Consider the following 27,939-nt stretch of genomic DNA (forward strand, 5'->3'; position numbering starts at 1 on the left):
TTTTTTTTTTGGATTCCACATATAAGTGATATCATATGATATTTGTCTTTGTCTGGCTTACTTCACTTAGTATGATAATCTCTAGGTCCATCCATGTTGCTGCAAATGGCATTATTTCATTCTTTTTTATGGCTGAGTAGTAGTCCATTGTATGTATATACACCACATCTTCTTTATCCATTCATCTGTCGAACATTTAGGTTGCTTCCATGTCTTGGCTATTGTAAATAGTGCTGCAGTGAACATTGGGGTGCGTTATCTTTTTGAATTGTGGTTTTCTCCAGATATGAAAAGTGGACAGATTATTAAACTGACTGCTCAGATGTTGATAAGTCATCTAGATTGATAACGAAATCTTCCAGAAAGATGACAGAAATACCATCTTAAAACTTTCAGTAAATGGGGCAAATGTCCTAGACGTTGATGTCCTACATAGTCTGATAGCATGCTCTTCAAAGGACAGAGGAAACAAGATCTGAAAGCAGCAATGAAGAACATGAAGGAAATTTACACCATCTTCAAGACTATGTTCCTAATTCAATGGGCAAAAAAGAAAAAGCCACAACTTGAGACAGTGACAAAGGAAGCTGTGTCCAGGTTTCAATTAGAGAAAGAATTGAAGGGACATTCAGTGAAGAGCTTCAGATAAAGGGGATTTGGTGGGTTCCAATCCATGAATTCCAGAGGGCACAAGGGTTAGGAGAGTCCTGAAAGGGTGGGAGATTGGGCCAGATGAGGCAACATGCACTGCCATATGAGCATGGCTCTAGGGCATGATGGGATTAATCCTGTGGTCTCCGAGGGCAAGAAGTGTAAATCAATTCTCTTTGAGTGTCAGCCTCTCAGTACTGATCTCTTAGTTTGTGAAGAGAGGTGAGTGGTACTGAGGCTCATGGTAATTATCTTTTTGAGAATATAAGGAGCTCTGGGGGCTTCCTTTTCAAACGTCTATGAATGGGATTACAGCTGGAAAAGGGACAGGTCTTCCTGGAGCCCATGGCTCTATGTAGACTTCTCTTAAATCCTGCTACTAGGGAAGGCATTACATATGGAAGATGGAGGGGAGAAAGGCAAGCCTGGATACTATGTGAGATCTTACGAAGGCTTGAACAAAGGCTGTGATAACAAGAATCCAGAGGGAGACATAGAGATCCCTTGTGGACCCAGAATGCCTTGGAGCTGTTCTCTCATTATGAAGTTCTCTTCTTGACCACAGGGCTCATTCAGAAGCGGTGGCCAAGGCTAGAGCTACAGCCTGTAATTATAACCTTGAAATTAAGTCCATAGTTAAGGGAATTTCCAAACTCTGATATGAACCTCTAACTAGTCTCAGGGAAATCTGCATTCTCATGGTCACAGAATTATTTTATTCTCATACTCCCCAAATATATCTACTTCTCAATTATCCAAACTAAGTAATCTCAAGATGACATGGGTTAGCTACAAAATAAGTGTCAAATTTATCTCCTATGAGAAAAACTATTGCATTGGTTGTTGATTCATCTTCTTTACTTGACAGTTCTTGCCAGAACAATGACAAGAGGCAACATAAAGAAGAGAAGAAAAAAGAAAAAAAAAAAAAAAAACTGACCAATATGGGTATTGATTGTTCTATATACATTTTTCATTAAATTTTCCCAACAACCCTATGAAGTTACTATTTCATACTCATTGTAGAGATGAGGAAACAGATTATCAGAGGAATTTGAAAATTTCCCCAAGGAGATGTCAGAAAAGCAGCAGAGCTGATTAAAATCTGGAGTTATCTGATCTGAAAACACTTGCTCTTTTAACCACATACCAACCAAGAATACTAGCTAAGCCAACTGCATGTTCCTTTCCCAAATAACCAAGCTACGAACTAAAATGCTGTGCTGGGATCTATGAGAAATACAGAGGTAAATAAAGCACAGTCTCTATTCCGCAGTATGAACTACCAATTTGGCAAGACAACTTGTTTGCGTAGAGGTGCAAAAAGTTAAATAATTCCAGAGGACAAAGATGTAATCATTATCACTGCTCTGAGTATCATGTATGGTTGAATTTGCTCAAGTGAAAGAAAATGTGATGTAATATTAATGTAACAAAGCTAATTTTTTCTCATTTTGACTATTTAAAAAATTTTGAAACTCTGATAACATTTCAATACGTTATTTTTTGTCTCTTCAGTACATTGGTTTTGGTCTTGTTTTGTTTTGTTCTTGCAAAATTGAGTTCTTGATGCATATATAGTTTCACATCCTCTTGTTTTTTTCAGTTAAACTAGATAATATAAGAAATTTCCCGTGTTAATGGCAGTTCTTTATACACATAACGATTAATGACATAGTAATCATAATACAAGGGAACTGAAGAGAGAGAAGGGCCTCTCAGGCACAGGAGACAACGCAATCCGGAATGAGGAATCACTTTGGGTCAAGTCAGAGTTGGCAAGACTTAGGTTCCAAGTGGTCCTGGGGAGGGGTTAACTAGAGGAGTCAGCAGAGGCCACATGCCATAACTTCTGCCCTGTCAGTCCACTGGACTATTTGGGCCTGCCACCTGATCTGTGTCCCTTTCCAAAGGACTGTCTGTGGGTCAAGCCAGTGGATGCCAAAGCAAGGTCATTCAAGCATCAGAGAATACATTTCCAGAAGCAGATTTGTTTACTAACTGGGAAGGCATCCACTATAACAGAGGGAACAAACGAGTTTTTCTTTACAAACCTGTCCCTGACCCTTGCTCTTAGCAAGGGTTCCCACTTTCCTTGGCAAGCTTTTTCCTGCTCTAAAGCCAAGTACAACTGAGCAGGCAGGGAGCGTATCCTCACTGGCTGTGCAAGGCTGGTGGCTGAGGTCACACATGCCATTGTAGAATGGAAGTTTGGGGATATATGAATAAAGCAGCACCTTTATCTAAAATCTGGATGACTTTTACAGTGTTGTGTTTGAAAAAGTGGTAGCTAGGTGAAAATTCAACATTATAGTGCAAAAGCAGCAATCTGAGGACTGAACTGCTTGACAGCCCTTGCTCCCAACTACGAAGCAAAATCTTTGTGCTAAATAGAAACTGACTTTCAGCTGAGGTCAGTGGAGGAGCAAGATTACTGGGGGAATCTTATTTTTTTGTAATACATTATTCTTTCCTTCAAGCCCTGATCCTTTATGGAGTCTGATATTTAATGAATGTTGTTGAACATGATTTTGGAGGTTTCCTCCTTGTGAGATTTTGTACTGTCAGAGTCGATGCTTTTATTATAATTCACACATACAAGATACAAGGCATTACCAAAGAGAACTTTTTTTTTTACTCAAAAATTAAACAACTAAAAATTAAATGTAGTTTCTAAACTTTATTTTGCCATGTTATGAATTCTAGCATATGAAATAATTCTGTAAATTTTAGAAATATAATCATCTTTGTATGATTTTTGTCTTACGTTATCATAGAAATTTTTATAAACATTTATTTGCTCCCAGAAGATATTCCTAAAGTTAACTTTCTAAAGTTAGCTGGCTAAAAGACCTACCATTAGTATAGATATTAACTATCCACCCTTTGCCTTAAATTTTAATTAATTGAGATTTCTTAATAATTGCTTTTTTAAACATAAAATTAACAGTCATCACAATTAATTTTTGCAGTAATTTGTTATTGCAACAGTAATTGTAGATTTATACTTCAACTGAATGACAGAATTTTAATATATAAATCATATAGGAAGACCCTTTTTGCCAGTTGCACCTGGAATGCTCATCTGTAATTAAGTGAAAATATTCAAACGTTTATAATAAATCTGAACAACTTGACTTGTTAAAATGCTGATTAGAAATGATTGTCTACATGTCATGTGATCAGTAATTATGCATAAGTTTAGGGATGCAAGACATGCTGCTGAAGTAGGCATTTGACTATTCAGTCATTTCTCTAAACTTGGAAGAATAAACTAATGCAATTTCAAGTAGATGCCATGGAAAGAATTCAGTCACGGTTTAGTGGTTTTGAACTCTAGTTTTGCTACTTTAGTTCTGTACATATTTATTTAGCACCTACTATATGCTGAGAATTCAGTCAAATACTGACACATCAACTAGTAAGAAGGAGGCCTTTGTTCTCTATGTGCTGATAGTCTGGGAAGTTTACACAATTTACACAGCTTCTCTAAACTTCTGTCTCCTTTCTTACTCTGTGAGCCTCACAACTATATTAATAAAGGTCAAATGAGATGATGGGGACAGTCTGTATTTCTTGTGCCATGTAAATAATGTATTTATTAATATCCCAGTTGTTCCAACCATCTTACAGGGCAGATAGTGCAGCTTAATTGTCATGGGAACATGCTTAGAGTCCAGAGCCTGGGTTTGAATCCTGGTTGTTGTGTGACTTTGGGTAAGCAATTTAACCCCACTGCTCTTAGATTTACTACAAAATTGGGACAATTAGATTACTTCCGGACTTCCCTGGTGGGGCAGTGGTTAAGAATCTGCCTGCCAATGCAGGGGACACGGGTTTGAGCCCTGGTCCGGGAAGATCCCACATGCTGCGGAACAACTAAGCCCGTGTGCCACAACTACTGAGCCTGTGCCCTAGGGTCCGTGAGCTACAACTACTGAGCCCACGTGCTGCAACTACTGAAGCCTGCACACCTAGAGCCCGTGGTCCACAAGAGAAGCCACCACAATGAGAAGCCCGCGCACCGCAACGAAGAGTAGCCCCTGCTCGTGGCAACTAGAGAAAGCCCACGCAGCAACAAAGACCCAATGCAGCCAAAAATAAATAAATAAATCCATTTAAAAAAACAATTAGATTACTTCCTTCATTGACAATTAAATTAAATAATGGATTATAGAGTTCAGCGTAGAATCTAGCACATAATAAGTATTCTTCTGCTGAGGTTAACAGTTATTAAAATTCAGTGCAATTGATCCCCAATTAAAAATAAGGGAATGCAGAGAGGTTCTATAATTTATTCAAGGCCACACAATAAATTGCAGAGATGAGACTCAGCCAAAGCCCTCATTTTTTACATTTTGGGTCTCTAAACATATTGTTATAGATGTAACTGTTGGATGAATTTGAAGGATACTTATTATGTTAATCAATGCTTTTAAACTTTCTCCTTGGCTGGGTAGGTCCTCCAGTCCAATTTCTTTGCATGCCATCCACATCCCAGACCACCAGATTGAATCCTCCAGAGTGTGGATGTGGCCTGGTGAAGGGTGAGACCACATTAGTCCTTGGTCTCCAGCTGCCCCTCCATTGAGAAAGAAACGGTTATCTCATTGAGACAGGGACCTTGCTTGGGTAGGTGAGCCAGGCTCCCAAAAATTGTAAAGCTGGGTCCACTCATTGAATTGTGAATCCTGTCGTCCTCTCCCTCTCACTGAGCCAAGCTTGAAAGCTGAGCTCTTTGTGTCTAATCTGTTTGTGTGTGTGTTTTTAATTAGCTTGTTGAATTACTCTCTTAAAGATGGCGGAGAAGTCTCAGGGAGACCAGGAAAAGAGCAGGAGAGACATCCTGAGGTCCACCAAGAGGACATGGGCTCCCCTGGATGAGCAGCTGCCCCCTGGCTCTGAGGAGGAGAGCCACAGTCTCACCACCCCCATGCTGGGTGAGAACGGGCCCTCAGGGCTATTTGAATCCAACCTACTGTGAGTGGTGAGGGATATGATGGGGGCTTGGGGCTGGGGGCAAATGATTTTGGAACAAAGACTTGACTTTGAAGATACCAGTATTCCTGGCATGATACCAGAAACTTCTATGAAATGGGCACATCTGACTTCCCCTACAGACACCTAAAACACAGACCTTCTTGATGGAAACAGACCAACTAACGAATGAACTCTGCTTCCTTTCCACTCCAAGATCCCCTCATCCTAAGTCCCCAGGATCATAAAGCTATGTGGACCCCATGCCAGAGACACGAAGCTTCTTGTAGGACATCAAACATTTTATTGAAAGGCTCTTATTTGCTGGGTCTTGCACAAGGTGTTGATAATAATTTTAATTGTTTAAAGAGTAATAAGTAAGAAAACATTTCTCCCTTCACTATGATTTTTTGTTTGTTTGATTTTTTATGATGTAACTGTTTGATGGCTTTTCTTCTTTGCCCACCACCAATTTATTCTGTCCCTTCACAGTATCTCAGTTGAAGACTAAGCAACTCCCATGTCTACTTGGCCTTTTTGGTTCACCAGACACCTTGTGAGGGGGTAATTCAGGTACCTCACTGCTTCGTAGGATAAAGTCAAAGAAAATAAGCCCAGAGTAACCTGTAACCAACCAGGATGGAAACAAATATTTACAGGAAAACTACTTTTATATCCTTTCCTTTTTTCCTGTTGACTATTTGTTGAGCCAGTGATAAAGATCCACCTTGAAAGACTGGGTGCCTTTTTAACACAGGGTGCCTTTGGCAATTCTGGGACTGTAGTGCAATTTGCCCCTGGAATGAATGCAAATTTGGCTTCTAACCTGGCAGAGAACTCCTTGCAAATGAACATCACTGGCTAGCTGCCTTATGTAAATGTGATTCAGTAAGGAGAGGCTCCATGTGATTTATATCCAACAAGAGAAAGGCAAAAGTCTCCTATGCTTTTTCACCCTTTGTATTCACACCAGGTAATTTAAAAATTATTCTAACATCTCTTGATCTTTGGTGATTTATTTTTTTCCTTTTCACATTTTTTTTCTCTCGCTCTCTCTTTTTTTTTAAGTTAGTCTCCTGGCAAGTTTACACTTCATTTTCAGGAAAAACTGATTATGGAAAACCGGAAGTTTTGCCTTGGGGGAAAAATGAATATGCTTATAGAAACATGTGACTAAATACTAGGAAACAGACCTATTGGGTGGTGGCTGAGTAACGGGGTGGGATCACTTTAGCTGGTTCTGCTTTGACTGACTGGTCTGTTTCTCATTAGTAGAAGATTCCAAACAAGAAAGTATTCCGCACTGGCTGGACTCTGGATTCTTGTAAGTGTTTCTTTATGCCCTTACGCATCCTTCTTGCAAAGATCCATGAAAACATTATGGGTAATCCTTCTGGGACAGGTGTGACATGTAGGGATTTTCATTTTAACTGGGTGTTTGAAGGATTACTCTGTTATTGCAAAAGTTATATATCGGTTTAAAAGTACAAAATAGAATAGTATTATTTCAGCCCCCAGCTGTTCATTGGTTTCCAAAAGTCCTCTTGTAATAAAGCCTAACTGCATAACTCTGTTTAATTAAGGAGCAATTTAGCATAATTTATTTACACACATTGTTTGACTCACAATACTTTTGTTTCTTTATAGTGTCTCTGTAAATGAAAACCTTCAGCCAGTCATCAGCCACATTGGTAAGACCAGAGAACCCAGAAGCAGTTATGCTTTGTGGACCTGAGTAGGAGATGTATTAAAATGTTTGTGTGAATAAATCTTTTAAAAATGAGAATTATCAGAGGTTCCTAGAAATGGAAAAAAAAAATCTCAGAAACCATTCAGCTCAATCACTTTCTTTAATATTTAAGGCAAGCTCAGAAAGGATAGATGTTATCCAGCAGCAGGTTGGGGGCTAGAAACAAGGACTCTTGCCATATCATTAGCTCAGACTCTAACAGAAAACTCGCTGGGTCTGTGAAGACGTTTTGCAAGGACGTAATTATGGAAATGAAAATGAAATTGTTTAATTTTTCCTCACACTGTATTGTACTTTTATTTCTAAATCTAGTTTCTTTCTATTCTTCAGTCTCAAAATTATATCCTCTCTTTCTAATGATGCATTTGTTCTCAGAAACAACAAATGACTGAATTCTATAGCAAACAGTACAAATATGTATTTCCGAGGCAGAAAATGTATCACACTTGTTACATTGAGATTTGATAAGAACATTACAAGAAGAAAAAGAAATTTAACTACAGGTCTCACAGTTTACATCTTCATTAAATCAAATACGGTATTTCTTAGAACGTAAGACTCCTCAATCATAAAGCGCACCCACATTTTAAGTACCACTCCAATAGGAAAATAAAGCAACCATCCTTGTCATCCCTGTCAATTATAACTAGGCATTATAGTAGGCAACATTGACTACTAGACACATCCTGATTTCATAGATGTTAAAATGTGAAAACAGTGTGTTTTAAAATTGATGTAATGCCATAAATAATGCATGTAAAAAATGACATAAATAAGGAGTTTAATGATTAGAGGGAAAATTATTAGTCTAATTGCTACTTACTTGGCTGGTTTTAATTATTTCACTTCCTTCGCTGCCACTTAAATTAAGATTGACCATTGGCTACAAACCAGTTTAAACTTAGGAATTTTTACTTTAAAAATCTAGGTATATCGTTCAAATATCCTCCTTTGCCAAGCTTCTTTATTTTTTTTAAATATAAAAGTTCCATGGTGCCAAAAATCTCTGAAGATGTTTGCCAATTAAATTGAATTTAAGTACCTTTGTTCCTGACAGTTTATTCTCATGAAAAGGCAGGAAGTTAAGAAATATAGCCAGCATTTCATATCCCTCTGATAATTCATCTTGCCCAGGTTATAGTAGGAGGCCTGGCACCAGTTCTGGGGTTGTCAGTAACTATATTAAAAGCTTCACTTCCCAGAAATTAAGACAAATCATGGCCCTTCCTCCTTTGAATCAAGTCAATGAAGTAAAAGCGTGAGGTGAAGAGTTGGAGGAAAGAAGGGTAACAAGATGACTCTGAGATCAGACATGCACAGTTTCTATTTGCCAGGTCCTTTGTCTTTAGCGAAGTTTTTAATAATAATGGAATAGCTTCTTACAAGTTTAATTGAGCCTTCACTTTTACAAGGCCCTTCCTCATCTATCATATTTTAAACTCAGTAACCTGTGTGGTAGCAAGGCTGGTGTTCATGTGTGTTTGCAGGTGGAGAATCTGGGTGGTCAAGTGCCACGATTTTTAGTTACAGCTGGTTTGAGGTGGGTGGAGGGACCTGTGGCTGGGCATTCTCTCAGCCCCTCTGTGTGCTGGTTTTGCTGCAATGAGCTCAAGGCACCATGAGTTTAGGGAAGCCAAGGACCGCACCAGGAAGTGGAAACTATAACAGTAGTAGCAGAAACTGGAGACCTGAAGGTCATGAGGGGTGTGTCAGAGAGAAAACTGTGGTGAGACAAAAAGGAACTGAAGAAGAGAAAGAAAAGTAGTCTCTGCTGGAGGGAAAATCCTGTAAAAGCTCCCACAATCTCAGTATGATGTAGAGTGGTGCATTCGTTCCTAGGTAAGCCATAACCAATTACCACAAACTTGGTGGCTTAAAACAGAAATTGGTTTTCTCACAGTTGTGAAGGCTGAAAGTCTGAAATCAAAGTGTCAGCAAGGTTATTCTCCCTCTGAAGGTTCTAAGGGAAGAATCCTTCCTGGCCTCTTTCTTGTGGTTCCCATCAAACCCTGGCATTCCTTGACTAGTAGCTACATCATTGCATGCTCTGCCTCTGTTTTCACATGGCTGTCTTTTCTCTGTGAGTCTTCTCTGTTCTCTTAAGGATTCCAGTCATTGGCTTTAGGATTTAAGGCTCACCCTTATCCAGTATGACCTCACCTTTACTAATTATATCTGCAGAGAACCTATTTCCAGATAAAGGATACATTCTGATATGAAATTTCAGATACTGAAATGAAATTTGAGGGGGATACTATTCAACTGACTACAAGTAGAAATCACTCTGAGGCTGGTTTCCCTCAGTGATCATTCTTAGGCTTTATACATTAAAGTAGTAACAAGATCCAAGTGACTGCTCATCTTCCAGGTGACCCAGTACCTCCCATGGAAAGCATTCTAGTAGACCTCAAATAAAATGAAGAGGTGGAATAAGGCTTCAGTGGCCCTATTGCTGATTTCCTTCTATGCTTTGAGATGGCCAAGGTCAGGTCTTGGCTTCTAATGGTGATTTTTTTTTGGCTTTCATACTGCTCTGCAGCTACCTAAAGTCTAATTTTTTTTAAGTCTAATTTTTATTAAACTGGAATCTGCTTGGTGTATCATCTTGTTCACCACCATTATGCTAGGTAGAGCTCCCAGAAGGGAATGAAATTAGTACATGTGGAGGGCACACAGCCTAGGTACTTTTTATGTATATTATCTCATTTACCAGAACCATCTTCTGAGGTGGGTATTACCATTATTAACTTTTGCAAAGAGGAAAATGAGACTCAGAAAGGTTAAGTAACTTGCCCAAAGTAACCCAGTTAGTAGATAAGTGAGTTGAGATTTGAACATGGGTCTGTCTGACTCTACAGCCACGTTTCCTCTCTAGAGGACTACAGTATAATTTACTATCCGTGTTAATGCATGGACACTCCTGGAAGTATCCTGGGAGGAAAGCTCTGCATCAGTGTCCCTGCTAGAAAAGTCAAAGCATGAACAATGTGGGTCAGTTCACTGGCATCTACTTCTCCCTCCAGGTCTTCTGACTCTTCTGCACCAGCTTTTACGGCCACAACTCAGTCCTCTTGAATTTAAATGTTTTGAAGTAGGACAACGCTAATTTTTTTAATGTCAGTCAAGTATCATTAGAAATGCAAAATGGCCACATCTGGATCTTAAAATAAAAAAGATGCATCAAATTAGTTTTCTAGAAAGTCATAAGAAGCCCATTCTACCTTAACTCCAGAAATTTTAAATTATAAGAAACTAAACTCTTGGAAAATGGACATGAGTGAGATACTAGCGCTTAAGAGTTGGAAAATTCCATGGTTATTGTTTTTTTTCCTGAGGTTCACTAGGTTTCTGATCCCTATACATTTCAGTCTCAAAATTATAATTAGTAATAATTAGTAATTATCATATAGCGAGTGCCTGTTGCATGTTTTAAAAATATTATGAAGTATTTCTCAAACAAGGTGATTGAATAACATCATTAAATATTGAAGAAACAGAGACTCAGTAAAGTTAAGAGATTTACCTAAAACCACATAAAGCCAAAGAGGTGGACACATGATTTGAATTCTGTTTGATTTCAAAGTTCATGCTCTTTTTACCAGAAACCAATATACTGCATACTGGTGTAAGTCCATGGCCATTAATTTTATCCCTAGCTTTTCCTTATTTTTGTGAGCCAAGCTTGGATGGCAAAAAGGGACACTTCCATTTAAGGGTTTTTTTGTATTGATAAAACCTTATTTCATTTACACTTGAGGTACATAAAGAAGATTTAAATATTATTAATTAAAAATAATTGTAGAGAGGGCAGACAGCAGAAGCAAGAAGAACTACAATCCTGAAGCCTGTGGAACAAAAACCACATTCACAGAAACATAGACAAGATGCAAAGGCAGAGGGCTATGTACCAGATGAAGGAACAAGATAAAACCCAGAAAAACAACTAAATGAAATGGAGATAGGCAATCTTCCAGAAAGAGAATTCAGAACAACGATAGTGAAGATGATCCAGGACCTCGGAAAAAGAATGGAGGCAAAGATCGAGAAGATGCAAGAAATGTTTAACAAAGACCTAGAAGAATTAAAGAACAAACAAACAAGGATGAACAATACAATAACTGAAATGAAAAATACACTAGAAGGAATCAATAGCAGAATAACTGAGGCAGAAGAACGGATAGGTGACCTGGAAGACAGAATGGTGGAATTCACTGCTGCAGAACAGAATAAAGAAAAAAGAATGAAAAGAAATGAAGACAGCCTAAGAGACCTCTGGGACAACATTGGACACAACAACATTCACGTTATAGGGGTCCCAGAACGAGAAGAGAGAGAGAAAGGACCCGAGAAAATATTTGAAGAAATTATAGTCGAAAACTTCCCTAACGTGGAAAAGGAAATAGCCCCCCAAGTCCCGGAAGCTCACAGAGTCCCATACAGGATAAACCCAAGGAAAAACACGCCAAGACACATAGTAATCAAATTGGCAAAAATTAAAGACAAAGAAAAATTATTGAAAGCAGCAGGGGAAAAACGACAACATACAAGGGAACTCCCATAAGGTTAACAGCTGATTTCTCAGCAGAAGCTCTACAAGCCAGAAGGGAGTGGCATGATATACTTAAAGGGATGAAAGGGAAGAACCTACAACCAAGATTACTCTACCCAGCAAGGATCTCATTCAGATTCGATGGAAAAATCAAAAGCTTTACAGAAAAGCAAAAGCTAAGAGAATTCAGCACCACCAAACCAGCTCTACAACAAATGCTAAAGGAACTTCTCTATGTGGGAAACACAAGAGAAGAAAAGGACCTACAAAAACAAACCCAAAACAATTAAGAAAATGGTCATAGGAACATACTTATCGATAATTACCTTAAATGTGAATGGATTAAATGCTCCAACCAAAAGACACAGGCTTGCTGAATGGATACAAAAACAAGACCCATATATATGCTATCTACAAGAAACCCACTTCAGACCTAGGGACACACACAGACTGAAAGTGAGGAGATGGAAAAAGATATTCCATGCAAATGGAAATCAAAAGAAAGCTGGAGTAGCAATTCTCATATCAGATAAATAGACTTTAAAATAAAGAGTGGTACAAGAGACAAGGAAGGACACTACATAATGATTAAGGGATCAATCCAAGAGGAAGATATAACAACTATAAATATATATGCACCCACATAGGAGCACCTCAATACATAAGGCAACTGCTAACAGCTCTAAAAGAGGAAATCGACAGTAACACAGTAATAGTGGGGGGCTTTAATACCTCACTTACACCAATGTACAGATCATCCAAACAGAAAATTAATAAGGAAACACAAGCATTAAATGACACAATGGACCAGATAGATTTAATTGATATTTATAGGACATTCCACCCAAAAACAGCAGATTATACTTTCTTCTCAAGTGCGCATGGAACATTCTCCAGGATAGATCACATCTTGGGTCACAAATCAAGCCTCAGTAAATTTAAGAACATTGAAATCATATCAAGCATCTTTTCTGACCACAACGCTATGAGATTAGAAATGAATTACAAGGAAAAAAACGGGAAGAACACAAACACATGGAGGCTAAACAATACTTTACTAAATAACCAAGAAATCACTGAAGAAATCAAAGAGGAAATCAAAAAATACCTAGAGACAAATGACAATGAAAACATGACAATCCAAAACCTATGAGATGCAGCAAAAGCAGTTCTAAGAGGAAAATTTATAGCTATACAAGCCTACCTCAAGAAATAAGAAAAATCTCAAATAAACAATCTAACGTTACACCTAAAGGAACTAGAGAAACAAGAACAAACAAAACCCAGAGTTAGCAGAAGGAAAGAAATCATCAAGATCAGAGCAGAAATAAATGAAATAGAAACAAAGAAAGCAATAGCGAAGATCAATAAACCTAAAAGCTGGTTGTTTGAGAAGATAAACAAAATGGATAAAACATTAGCCAGACTGATCAAGAAAGAGAGGGAGAGGACTCAAATCAATAAAATTAGAAATGAAAAAGGAGAAGTTACAACAGACACCACAGAAGTAGAAGTACAAAGCATCCTAAGAGACTATGACAAGCAACTCTATGCCAATAAAATGGACAACCTGGAAGAAATGGACAAATTCTTAGAAAGGTATAAGCTTCCAAGACTGAACCAGGAAGAAATAGAAAATATGAACAGACCAATCACAAGTAATGAAATTGAAACTGTGATTAAAAATCTTCCAACAAACAAAAGTCCAGGACCACATGGCTTCACAGGTGAATTCTATCAAACATTTAGAGAAGAGCTAACACCCATTCTTCTCAAACTCTTCCAAAAAATTGCAGAGGAAGGAAGACTCCCAAACTCATTCTATGAGGCCACCATCACCCTGATACCATAATCAGACAAAGATGCTACAAAAAAAGAAAATCACAGACCAATATCACTGATGAATATAGATGCAAAAATCCTCAACAAAATACTAGCAAACAGAATCCAACAACACCTTAAAAGGATCATACACCATGAGCAAGTGGGATTTATCCCAGGGATGCAAGGATTCTTCAATACACGCAAAACAATCAATGTGATACACCATATTAACAAACTGAAGAATAAAAACCATATGATCATCTCAATAGACGCAGAAAAAGCTTTTGACAAAATTCAACACCCATTTATGATAAAAGCTCTCCAGAAAGTGGGCATAGAGGGAACCTACCTCAACATAATAAAGGCCATATCTGACAAACCCACAGCAAACATCATTTTCAATGGTGAAAAACTGAAAGCATTTCCTCTAAGATCAGGAAGAAGACAAGGATGCCCACTCTCAGCACTATTCTTCAACATAGTTTTAGAAGTCCTAGCTGCAGCAATCAGAGAAGAAAAAGAAATAAAAGGAATACAAATTGGAAAAGGAAGTAAAACTGTCACTGTTTGCAGATGACATGATACTATACATAGAAAATTCTAAAGATGCCACCAGAAAACTACTAGAGCTAATCAATGAATTTGGTAAAGTTGCAGGATACAAAATTAATGCACAGAAATCTCTTGCATTCCTATACACTAATGATGAAAAACCTGAAAGAGAAATTAAGGAAACATTCTCATTTACCATTGCAACAAAAAGAATAAAATACCTAGGAATATACCTAGGGAGACAAAAGACCTGTATGCAGAAAATTGTAAGACACTGATGAAAGAAATTAAAGAGGGTACAAGCAGATAGAGAGATATACCATGTTCTTGGATTGGAAGAATCAATATTGTGAAAATGACTGTTCTACCCAAAGTAATCCAACAGATTCAATGCAATCCCTATCAAATTACCAAAGGCATTTTTTACAGAACTAGAACAAAAATTCTTAAAATTTGTATGGAGACACAAAAGACCCCAAATAGCCAAGCAGTCTTGAGGGAAAAAAACGGAGCTGGAGGAATCAGACTCCCTGACTTCAGACTATACTACAAAGCTACGGTAATCAAGACAATATGGTACTGGCACAAAAACAGAAATATACATCAATGGAACAGGATAGAAAGACCAGAGAGAAACCCACGCAACTATGGTCAACTAATTTATGACAAAGGAGGCAAGGATATACAATGGAGAAAAGACAGTCTCTTCAATAAGTGGTGCTGGGAAAATTGGACAGCTACATGTAAAAGAATGAAATTAGAACACTCCTGAACACCATACAGAAAAATAAACTCAAAACGGATTAGAGACCTAAATGTAAGACGAGGCACTGTAAAACTCTTAGAGGAAAACATAGGAAGAACACTCTATGACATAAATCACAGCAAGATCTTTTTTGATCCATCTCCTAGAGTAATGGAAATAAAAACAAAAATAAACAAATTGGACCTAATGAAACTTAAAACTTTTGCACAGCAAAGGAAACCATAAACAAGACGAAAAGACAACCCTCAGAATGGGAGAAAATATTTGCAAATGAATCAATGGACAAAGAATTAATCTCCAAAATATATAAACAGCTCATGCAGCTCAATATTAAAATAACAAACAACCCAATGCAAAAATGGGCAGAAGACCTAAATAGACATTTCTCCAAAGAAGACATACAGATGGCCAAGAGGCACAGGAAAAGATGCTCAACATCACTAATTGTTAGAGAAATGCAAATGAAAACTACAATGAGGTATCACCTCACACTGATTAGGATGGGCATCATCAGAAAATCTACAAACAACAAATGCTGGAGAGGGTGTGGAGAAAAGGGAACCCTCTTGTACTGTTGGTGGGAATGTAAATTGATACAGCCACTATGGAGAACAGTATGGAGGTTCCTTAAAAAACTAAAAATAGAATTACCATATGACCCATCAATCCCACTACTGGGCATATACCCAGAGAAAACCATAATTCAAAAAGACACATGCACCCCACTGTTCATTGCAGCACTATTTACAATAGCCAGGTCATGGAAGCAACCTAAATACCCATTGACAGACGAATGGATAAAGAAGTTGTGGTACATATAGACAATGGAATATTACTCAGGCATAAAAAGGAACGAAATTGGGGCATTTGTAGAGACGTGGATGCATCTAGAGGCCGTCATACAGAGTGAAGTAAGTCAGAAAGAGAAAAACAGATATTGTATATTAACGCATATATGTGGAACCTAGAAAATGGTACAGATGAACCAGTTTGCAGAGCAGCAATTGAGACACAGAAGTAGAGAAAAAATGTAGGGACACCAAGGGGGAAAAGCGGTGGGGGTGGAGGTGGTGATGTGATGAATTGTGCGATTGGGATTGACATGTATACACTGATGTGTATAAAATGGATGACTAATAAGAACCTGCTGTATAAAAAAAAAATAAAATTAAATTTAAACAAAATTAAAAAAGAAAAAAGAAAAAAACATTAAATAGTTTGCTTTTAGTATAGAAAAAAAAATAATTGTAGAGGAAGACATATAAAGCTATTCTAAAATTAACCTATAAATAACTCCTATAACTCAAATTTGCCTCAGGTTTCACAAGTCTGTGGGTAAAAATTAAATTATAATGAAATTAGTACCCCAAATTTGATAGATTATTGCCTCCATCCTGGTGACACAGGGTCTATTGCAAAGCATCGCCCATAAGTATTTCTGGGATTCATCAGAAAACGCCTCAGACGTTTTCATGAATGAGTTGATTTCTACTGTCACTGCTTCTACTCCAACAGATTCCCCTGGGTGTCAACATATGGACAATTCATATTTCATCACTCCCTGAGCGTCAGTTTTTCTTTTTTGGGTTTTCTTTTTTTTTTTTAACATCTTTATTGGAGTATAATTGCTTTACAATGGTGTATTAGTTTCTGCTTTATAACAAAGTGAATCAGTTATGCATATACATATGTCCGCATATCTCTTCCCTCTTGCATCTCCCTCCCTCCCACCCTCCCTATCCCACCCATCTAGATGGTCACAAAGCTATGCGGCTGCTTCCCACTAGCTAGCTGTTTTATGTTTGGTGGTGTATATATGTCCATGTCACTGTCTCACTTTCTCCCAGTTTACCCTTCCCCCTCCCCGTATCCTCAAGTCCATTCTCTAGTAGGTCTGCATCTTTATTCCCATCTTGCTCCTAGGTTCTTCATGACCTTTTTTTTTTTTTAGATTCCATATATATGTGTTAACGTATGATATTTGTTTTTCTTTTTCTGGCTTACTTCACTCTGAATGACACTCTGTAGGTCCATCCACCTCACTACAAATAACTCAGTTTCGTTCCTTTTTATGGCTGAGTAATATTCCATTGTATATATGTGCCACATCTTCTTTATCCATTCCTCTGTTGATGGACACTTAGGTTGCTTCCATGCCCTGGCTATTGTAAATAGAGCTGCAATGAACATTGTGGTACATGACTCTTTTTGAATTATGGTTTTCTCAGGGTATATGCCCAGTAGTGGGATTGCTGGGTTGTATGGTAGTTCTATTTTTAGTTTTTTATGGACCCTCCATACTGTTCTCCATAGTGGCTGTATCAATTTACATTCCCGCCAGCAGTGCAAGAGGGTTCCCTTTTCTCCACACCCTTTGATGATGGCCATTCTGACTGGTGTGAGATGATACCTCATTGTAGTTTTGGTTTGCATTTCTCTAATGATTAATGATGTTGAGCATTCTTTCATGTGTTTGTTGGCAATCTGTATATCTTCTCTGGAGAAATGTCTATATAGGTCTTCTGCCCATTTTTGGATTGGGTTGTTTGCTTTTTTGATACTGAGCTGCATGAGCTGCTTGTAAATTTTGGAGATTAATCCTTTGTCAGTTGCTTCATTTGCAAATATTTTCTCCCACTCTGAGGGTTGTCTTTTCGTCTTGTTTCTGGTTTCCTTTGCTGTGCAAAAGCTTTTAAGTTTCATTAGGTCCCGTTTGATTATTTTTGTTTTTATTTCCATTTCTCTAGGAGGTGGGTCAAAAAGGATCTTGGGGTGATTTATGTCTTTGAGTGTTCTGCCTATGTTTTCCTCTAAGAGTTTTACAGTGCCCCGTCTTATATTTAGGTCTTTAATCCATTTTGAGTTTATTTTTCTGTATGGTGTTAGGGAGTGTTCTAATTTCATTCTTTTACATGTAGCTGTCCAGGTTTCCCAGCACCACTTATCGAAGAGGCTGTCTTTTCTCCGCTGTATATTCTTGCCTCCTTTATCAAAGATAAGGTGACCATATGTGCTTGGGTTTCTCTCTGGGCTTTCTATCCTGTTCCATTGATTTATATTTCTGTTTTTGTGCCAGTACCATACTGTCTTGATAACTGTAGTTTTGTAGTATAGCCTGAAGTCAGGGAGCCTGATTCCTCCAGCTCCATTTTTCTTTCTCAAGATTGCTTTGGGTATTCAGGGTCTTTTGTGTTTCCATACAAATTGTGAAATTTTTTGTTCTAGTTCTGTGAAAAATGCCAGTGGTAATTTGATAGGGATTGCATTGAATCTGTACATTGCTTTGGGTAGTGTAGTCATTTTCACAATGTTGATTCTTCCAATTCAAGAACATGGTATATCTCTCCATCTATTTATATCACCTTTAATTTCTTTCATCAATGTCTTACAATTTTCTGCATACAGGTCTTTTGTCTCCTTAAGTAGGTTTATTCCTAGATATTTTATTCTTTTTGTTACAGTGGTTAATGGGAGTGTTTTCTTAATTTCACTTTCAGCTTTTTCATCATTAGTATATAGGAATGCAAGAGATTTCTGTGCATTAATTTTGTATCCTGCTCCTTTGCCAAATTCATTGATTAGCTCTAGTAGTTTTCTGGTAGCATCTTTAGGATTCTCTACATATAGTATCATGTCATCTGCAAACAGTGACAGCTTTACTTCTTCTTTTCCAATTTGTATTCCTTTTATTTCTTTTTCTTCTCTGATTGTCGTGGCCAAAACTTCCAAAACTATGTTGAATAATAGTAGTGAGAGTGGGCAACCTTGTCTTGTTCCTGATCTTAGTGGAAATGGTTTCAGTTTTTCACCATTGAGGATGATGTTTGCTGTGGGTTTGCCATATATGGCCTTTACTATGTTGAGGAAAGTTCCCTCTATGCCTACTTTCTGGAAGGTTTTTATCATAAATGGGTGTTGAATTTTGTCGAAAGCTTTCTGTGCATCTATTGAGATGATAATATGGATTTTCTCCTTCAATTTGTTAATATGGTGTATCACGTTGATTGATTTGCGTATATTGAAGAATCCTTGCATTCCTGGGCTAAACCCCGCTTGATCATGGTGTATGATCCTTTTAATGTGCTGTTGGATTCTGTTTGCTAGTATTTTGTTGAGGATTTTTGCATCTATGTTCGTCCGTGATATTGACCTGTAGTTTTCTTTCTTCATGACATCTTTGTCTGGTTTTGGTGATGGAGTGATGGTGGCCTCGTAGAATGAGTTTGGGAGTGTTCCTCCCTCTGCTATGTTTTGGAACAGTCTGATAAGGCTAGGCATTAGCTCTTCTCTAAATGTTTGATAGAATTCGCCTGTGTATCCATCTGGTCCTGGAAGATTTTTAATCGCAGTTTCAGTTTCAGTGCTTGAGATTGGTCTGTTCATATTTTCTATTTCTTCCTGGTTCAGTCTCAGAAGGTTGTGCATTTCTAAGAATTTGTCCATTTTTTCCAGGTTGTCCATTTTATTGGCGTATCGTTGCTTGTCGTAATCTCTCATGATCCTTTGTATTTCTGCAGTGTCAGTTGTTACTTTTCCTTTTTCATTTCTAATTCTATTGATTTGAGTCTTCTCCCTTTTTTTCTTGATAAGTCTGGATAATGGTTTATCAATTTTGTTTATCTTCTCAAAGAACCAGCTTTTAGTTTTATTGACCTTTGCTATCGTTTCCTTCATTTCTTTTTCATTTATTTCTGATCTGATCTTTATGATTTCTTTCCTTCTGCTAACTTTGGGGTTTTTTTGTTCTTCTTTCTCTAATTGCTTTAGGTGTAAGGTTAGCTTCTTTATTTGAGATGTTTCTTGTTTCTTAAGGTAGGATTGTATTGCTATAAACTTCCCTCTTAGAACTGCTTTTGCTGCATCCCATAGGTTTTTGGGTCATCATGTTTTCATTGTCATTTGTTTCTAGGTATTTTTTAACTTCCTCTTTGAGTTCTTCAGTGATCTCTTGGTTATTAAGTAGTGTGTTGTTTAGCTTCCATGTGTTTGTATTTCTTACAGATTTTTTCCTGTAATTGATATCTAGTCTCATAGTGTTGTTGTCGGAAAAGATGCTTGATACAATTTCAGTTTTCTTAAATTTACCAAGCCTTGATTTGTGACCCAAGATATGATCTATCCTGAAGAATGTTCCATGAGCACTTGAGAAGAATGTGTATTCTGTTGTTTATGGGTGGAATGTCCTATAAATATCAATTAAGTCCATCTTGTTTAATGTATCATTTAAAACTTGTGTTTCCTTATTTATTTTCATTTTGGATGATCTGTCCATTGGTGAAAGTGGGGTGTTAAAAGTCCCCTACCATGATTGTGTTACTGTCGATTTCCCCTCTTATAGCTGTTAGTATTTGCCTTATGTATTGAGGTGCTCCTATGTTGGGTGCATAAATATTTACAATTGTTATATCTTCTTCTTGGATTGATCCCTTGTTCATTATGTAGTGTCCTTCTTTGTCTCTTGTAATAGCCTTTATTTTAAAGTCTATTTTGTCTGATATGAGAATAGCTACTCCTGATTTCTTTTGATTTCCATTTGCATGGAATATCTTTTTCCATCCCCTCATTTTCAGTCTGTATGTGTCCCTAGGTCTGAAGTGGGTCTCTTGTAGACAGCATATATACAGGTGTTGTTTTTGTATCCATTCAGCCAATCTATGTCTTTTGTTTGGAGCCTTTAATCCATTTACATTTAAGGTAATTATCGATATGTATGCTCCTATTACCATTTTCTTAATTGTTTTGGGTTTATTATTGTAGGTCTTTTCCTTCTCTTGTGTTTCCTGCCTAGAGAAGTTCCTTTAGCATTTGTTGTAAAGCTGGTTTGGTGGTGCTGAATTCTCTTAACTTTTGCTTGTCTGTAAAGGTTTTAATTTCTCCGTCAGATCTGAATGAGATCCTTGTAGGTTTTTTTCCTTCATCACTTTAAATATGTCCTGCCACTCCCTTCTGGCTTGCAGAGTTTCTGCTGAAAGATCAGCTGTTAACCTTATGGGGATTCCCTTATGTGTTATTTTTTGTTTTTCCCTTGCTGCTTTTAATATTTGTTCTTTGTATTTAATTTTTGATAGTTTGATTAATATGTGTCTTGGCTTGTTTCTCCTTGGATTTATCCTGTATGGGACTCTCTGTGCTTCCTGGACTTGATTAACTATTTCCTTTCCCATTTTAGGGAAGTTTTCAACTATAATCTCTTCAAATATTTTCTCAGTCCCTTTCTTTTTCTCTTCTTCTTCTGGGACCCCTATAATTCGAATGTTGGTGCGTTTAATGTTGTCCCAGAGGTCTCTGAGACTGTCTTCAATTCTTTTCAATCTTTTTTCTTTATTCTGCTCTGCAGTAGTTATTTCCACTATTTTATCTTCCAGGTCACTTATCCGTTCTTCTGCCTCAGTTATTCTGCTATTGATCCCTTCTAGAGAATTTTTAATTTCATTTATTGTGTTGTTCATCACTGTTTGTTTGCTCTTTAGTTCTTCGAGGCCCTTGTTAAACGTTTCTTGTATTTTCTCCATTCTATTTCCAAGGTTTTGGATCATCTTTACTATCATTATTCTGAATTCTTTTTCAGGTAGAGTGCCTATTTCCTCTTCATTTGTTAGGTCTGGTGGGTTTTTGCCTTGCTCCTTCATCTGCTGTGTGTTTCTCTGTCTTCTCATTTTGCTTAACTTACTGTGTTTGGGGTCTCCTTTTCGCAGGCTGCAGGTTCGTAGTTTCCGTTGTTTTTGGTGTCTGTCCCCACTTGCTAAGGTTGGTTCAGTGGGTTGTTTAGGCTTCCTGGTGTAGGGGACTAGTGCCTGTGTTCTGGTGGATGAGGCTGGATCTTGTCTTTCTGGTGGGCAGGTCCACGTCCGGTGGTGTGTTTTGGGGTGTCTGTGGCCTTATTATGATTTTAGGCAGCCTCTGTGCTAATGGGTGGGGTTGTGTTCCTGTCTTGCTAGTTGTTAGGCATAGGGTGTCCAGCACTGTAGCTTGCTGGTCGTTGAGTGGAGGTGGGTCTTGGCGTTGAGATGGAGATCTCTGGGAGATTTTCACCATTTGATATTACATGGAGCTGGGAGGTCTCTTGTGGACCAGTGTCCTGAACTGGGCTCTCCCACCTCAGTGGCACAGCCCTGACACCTGGCTGGAGCACCAAGAGCCTGACCTCCACACGGCTCACAATGAAAGGGAGAAAAAAAAGCACAAAAGAAGAAGATAAAATAAAGTAAAAATAAAATAAAGTTATTAAAAAAATTATTATTAAGAAAAAATATTTTTTAAGTAATAAAAAAATTTTTTAAAATGGACAGACAGAACCCTAGGACAAATGGTAAAAGCAAAGCTCTACAGACAAAATCACACACAGAAGCATACACATACACACTCACAAAAAGAGAAAAAGGAAAAAAATATGTATATCGTTGCCCCCAAAGTCCACCTCCTCAATTTGGGATGATCCCGTTGCCTATTCAGGTATTCCACAGATGCAGGGTACATCAAGTTGATTGTGGAGATTTAATCCGCTGCTCCTGAGGCTGCTGGGAGAAATTTCCCTTTCTCTTCTTTGTTCACACAGCTCCCAGGGTTCAGCTTTGGATTTGGACCCGCCTCTGCGTGTAGGTCGCCTGAGGGAGTCTGTTCCCTGCCCAGACAGAACGGGGTTAAAGGAGTAGCTGCTTCGGGGGCTCTGGCTCACTCAGGCCGGGGGGAGGGAGGGGTACGGATGCTGGGCGAGCCTGTGGCGGCAGAGGCCGGCATGACATTGCCTCAGCCCGAGGCGCGCCGTGCGTTCTCCCGGGGAAGTTGTCCCTGGATCACGGGACCCTGGCAGTGGCGGGCTGCACAGGCTCCCGGGAGGGGCGGTGTGGACAGTGACCTGTGCTCGCACACAGGCTTCTTGGTGGCGGCAGCAGCAGCCTTAGCATCTCCTGCCCGTCTCTGGGGTCTGCGCTGATAGCCGCGGCTGGCGCCCATCTCTGGAGCTCTTTTAAGTGGCGCTCTGAATCCCCTCTCCTCGCGCACCTTTTGGGAGGCCTGAGGTCTTCTGCCAGCATTCAGTAGGTGTTCTGTAGGAGTTGTTCCACGTGTAGATGTATTTCTGATGCATTTGTGGGGAGGAAGGTGATCTCCGCGTCTTACTCTTCCGCCATCTTGAAGCTCCTCCCTGAGCATTAGTTTTTCTTGTGCTCCTCTGGGTACTGCCTTTGAGTCCTTATAGTGCTCTAGTCCTTGCAGAATTTGTAGAAACACTCTTTTCTATTATACTGCATGTAGGGATCTAGGCAGCATGACTAGTGTTCTGTGTCACACAAAACTCATGATGGAAATAAACTTTCGGCTTCTTCCTGCAGTCCATATCTCTCCTTGAGCCTTAGACTTAGTCTGGAGACTAGAGAACAAACATGCTCTCAACTTCATTTCCTTGTCCATAAGCACACAACACTTCTGACAAATTCCCTTTTATTCCATTCTTCAGTTATTTAACAAATATATATAGAATGCCTTCTCCAAACTAGACACTCCATTAAGATTGGAGATAGCAAAGAAGAAAGATGCAGTGGAGATAGACACAATAAACAAATAAATATGTAATATGCCAGGAGTATAGATGGCCAGGGAAGGTATCTTAGATAAGGTTACCTGTGAGCAGCTACCTGAAAGAAGTGAAGTTATCTGACATCTGCTTATCTGTAGGACGAGCTGCTCCATGCAGATGACACAGCATGTGCAAAGGCCCTGGGGTGGGAATGTACCCTCTGTATTCCAAGAACAGCAAGGAGGCCTGAATGGTTGCAGCTAAATGAGCAAGGGATACAGTAAAGAGCTATGAGTTCAAGAATTATTCAGAGGCCAAATAATTTAGGGCTATATGTATCCCTGTAAGTACTTTGACTTTTATTCTGAGGGAAAAGTGAACTTTTAACATGTTTTATACAAAGGAGTGGCATAGTCTTGGTTCTTTTTAACAGGACAGCTCTGGCTGCTACTTGGAAAATAAACTCTGCTGGGGAAAATTTTGAAGCAGGGAGCCCAGTTAGGAGGCTAAGGAAATAATTCAGAGGAGCGAGGATGGGGGCATAGACCAGGGCAGTAGCAGTTGTTGCAGAGAGAAGTGCTAGATTCTGGATATATCTGGAATATAGGCAGGACAGGATATGCTCATGGATGTAGGGTATGAAAGAGAGAGAGAGGAGTCAAGCATGAATGCAGTGGATTTTGCACAAGCGTCTGGGAAGATGCATGGTTATTTATTGGGATGGGAAGAACATGAAGGGTCAGGCTGGCGGTAAGAGATGCAATTTTAGGCATGCTATGACTCAAATACCTAATAGATACCCAAGCAGATACTAGTAAATAGGTATACATTAGTACAAATTGGAAATACAAATCTAGAGTTCAGTGGAAAGTCTGGGAATAGATAAATGTTTGAGTCGAGTTGGCATATAGATGATGATAAGCCAGAAGTCCAAATAAGATCACCAAGCAAGTGCACAGAGACAGAGAAGAAGTCAGGAAGATATGGAAAAACCAGCAAGGGAGGAGGAGAAGGAGTAGGTCATGAAGTAAAAAGAGGACCAAGAGAAAAGTGTCTGGAAGATGAGTGAAGTTAGGGTATCAAGGAGGGAGTGATCAACACTGTCAACTGTTGTTAATGTGTCATATATGATGAGGAATGAGAATTGACCATTAGGTTTGGCAATTAGGTCATTGGTGACCTTGAAAAGAGCTATTTCAGAGGAACAGTGGAGGAGAAAGCCTGATTGTACTGCTTTCAAGTGAAAATGGGAATAGAAGAAGTAGAAACAGAGAAGTATTTGGAGGAGTTATGAGGTAAAAGGGAGCAGTGAATTAAAATGACAGCTGGGGGAGAGGTGGAGACAAAAGATATTCTCTTCCGGGAATGAGAGCTATTGAGGCAAGGTGTATTGGCTGATGGGAATGATGGGAGTGATCCAGTGGCCAAGCAGTACTGAGGTGGTCGTGGCACCTTCCCCTGGCTTCCCAGAGCCATTGGCAGAGCCTGGGTCTCCCCTCTGGGACCTTGCCTCCTGGGGCTTTGAGGTCTCTTCCACTGAAACATCGCTTACCCAGGATTATTTACCAATAGAAATCATTTGGGCTGCTCCCTTTGTGAAAAATAACTTCCCTTGCTCCTTCCTTCCATATGAACATCAATAACTGTAAAAAGTTGGACAACTGCCCATACGGCTTGAATCCCGAGTCTCACTAATGCACTTCACAAAGGTTTCTCACCTTCTGCCCTGTCTTCTGACAAACATTAGGGTATCTTAGCTGAGTGGTCTGACAGTCTCCTTTTGATGTATCTCCAGGACACCGTCTGCTCAGGGCACATGACAGGAAAGAGCCTCATGGGCATCGTTCAATTTCTTTCTCTTTTCCCTTTCCAAGAACCACCACCACTGGGTGCAGATTAACTCCTCTTGGTCACCAACTTCACAAGCAAACAAGTTTGATTCTTGGTTTGAGCTCAGTAAGGATCCACAGACCTTCCTATTATCACAAACACAATAAGACATTCAGAGCCTCTTTGGGGTCAGCGGTGGTACTAAAGGGATCATGGTCATGGATGTTAAATTTCCTCTTCTCAGGCTGCTGACTCATTCCTAATCCCAGGTTTCATATTAAAATTGTGTATAAGAAAGCCTGGAGAGAGGAGCTGGACTGTGGCAAACCCATTCCCACCACCAGAGAACAAATCCAACATCGGCTCTGCCTGACTGTGGAGCATACCATCCTGATGCTGCAAGGGCAGACGCATACATTGAGTGCATGTGTCAACATGTGGGTTTATATCATGTGTGCTTGTTCAACAACACATCCACGCGTAACTGCGAGTGAAAAGACTAGAACGATCTCCTACAGCAAAAAGACAGTTTCTATCAAAGTTCTGCTTGGTGCCATTGATTACTTGATGGGTGGTTAATTCATTTGTCCTTTTTAATATTTAGACATTTCTTCTCTGATTCTCAGAGAGGTCCCTGAAGAGTAAACTTACCCCTTTCGGGGACTTCCCTGGTAGCACAGTGGTTAAGAATCTGCCTGCCAATGCAGGGGACATGGGTTCAAGTCCTGGTCCGGGAAGATCCCACATGCCACGGAGCAACTAAGCCAGTGCATCACAACTACTGAGTCTGCGCTCTAGAGCCCGCGAGCCATAACTACTTAGCCCACATGCCACAACTACTGAAGCCCGTGCACCTAGAGCCCGTGCTCCACAAGAGAAGCCACCGCAATGAGAAGCCCGAGTACCGCAATCAAGAGTAGCCCCCGCTCGCCACAATTAGAGAAAGCCTGCGCACAGCAATGAAGACCCAACGCAGCCAAAAATCAATCAATCAATCAATCAATTAATTTTTAAAAGATTATTAAATAATAAGAACTTACAAGATCAGTTCTAAATTTGTTGTCTATATTATAAGAATGTTTATAATATGAAAGCATAATGTTTATCAAATGAAAACATTCAAAGCAGAGAACTATGCAAGGTGGAGAATGCAAAGATGTAGAATATATGACTCCTGCTCTCAAGTATGTTACTCTGACTTTCCAGGACCATTACAATGTGAATATAACCTGTTCCAATTTTCTACAAGACTATCTAGTCTTATCTCCTCTCATTATACCTAGTTCTTTCTCTTTCTTCATCCAGTTCCTCCTGTCTTAAAGTCTTTCCTGTTCCGTTTACCTCTTGCCCTTCTTTTGAGACTTTACCCAAGTCCCATATTCTCTGTAAGGCCCTTCCTGACACCTGCACTAAGAGACTCAGTCTCTCTTCTGAACATCAGTGACATCCATCATGGGTTCTACCCATATGACACTTGGTCTGTGCTGCCTCAAATTATTAGTATATGATCGGCCTCATTAACAAAATCATAAAGGCCACTGAGGCAAGAATCATCTCTAACACATCTGATTTCCCTAAAGCTAGTCAACAGAAAGATCTTAGTAAAACTGGTCCATAATAAACATGATTTAGTCAGATTGGGCAATCTTCAAAAAAAAGGTGAGACTTGAGCTAGTCAATCAAAGAGAGATATGGTTTTGAAAAAACAAAGAGACAAAGCAAGTCGAAGTCATTTCCTGGAAGCAATAGGAGCTTGAATAAAGGCACAGAGTGAGAAGCAAACAATGTGTGCAGGAAAACATACAGGGTGATAAGACTAGAGAAAAGGTTTCATGCTAAGGAGCAAAGGGAGACATGTTTCTGTTAAATAGGGTGTGGTTAGGTTATAAATGCCTTAAAATCCAGAAAGAGGGAATCACGCTTGACATCTTAGGACAGGGATGGCAAAGAAGTGTCATCTCAAGTTCCAGCCAAAGGATGGGTAGTTACAGCTGGGGTCTGTGTTGAGTAGAACTGTGAAGGCATATCTTTGTTCACCTGAATAGAGGGTCATGAATAATAAGTAATAACTCCACAGGTGCAGCATTGGGCAATTGAAGCAGGTGTGTTTCACATTTGCCATCTCTATTGTAATGAGTTATGAATGGTTTCTAAGAAGAGAGATGACAGATTCCAGTGTTTATCCTGGCAATGGGAAGAAGGTGCACCCTTCAGGGAGAAGCTATTATGACCTCAGGCTTGGGGTGATGAGGGCTTGGGCTGGGTGTCAGCAGAGGAATAGAGAAGAAGAGTCCACAGCATCTGGAAAATAAACAGCTATCTGGGTTAACAAGAGCAAAGCATCACAACTGGCTTTAAAGTTCTGAGCATGAGGGTCAGGGAGAATGTCAGAGTCTCTTTTTTTTGTAAGAATATAGTTTAATAAATTGCCAACTGAGACAAATAAACCCTGCTGACTGCCTCTACTAAGTGTCTTGGTCATGCAGGAGTTAAATATAGAGAAAGCTGCAGAATGCTATTATTTT

The 27,939-nt window shown here is 39.1% G+C and overlaps 1 protein-coding gene across 1 annotated transcript in view; it reads left to right on the forward strand.

Moving 5' to 3' along the window:
- The first annotated feature begins 5,569 nt into the window (after positions 1-5,569).
- ITPRID1 (ITPR interacting domain containing 1) overlaps positions 5,570-27,939 on the forward strand; it is an 85,553-nt gene continuing 63,183 nt past the window's right edge. The window contains 3 exon segments of the mRNA XM_068550029.1: positions 5,570-5,591; positions 6,904-6,952; positions 7,276-7,319. Coding sequence (XP_068406130.1) covers positions 5,585-5,591; positions 6,904-6,952; positions 7,276-7,319 — 100 coding nt within the window. The 5' untranslated portion in view covers positions 5,570-5,584.

This window comes from Eschrichtius robustus, chromosome 8 (genome assembly GCF_028021215.1).
Source record: "Eschrichtius robustus isolate mEscRob2 chromosome 8, mEscRob2.pri, whole genome shotgun sequence".
NCBI lineage: Eukaryota > Metazoa > Chordata > Mammalia > Artiodactyla > Eschrichtiidae > Eschrichtius > Eschrichtius robustus.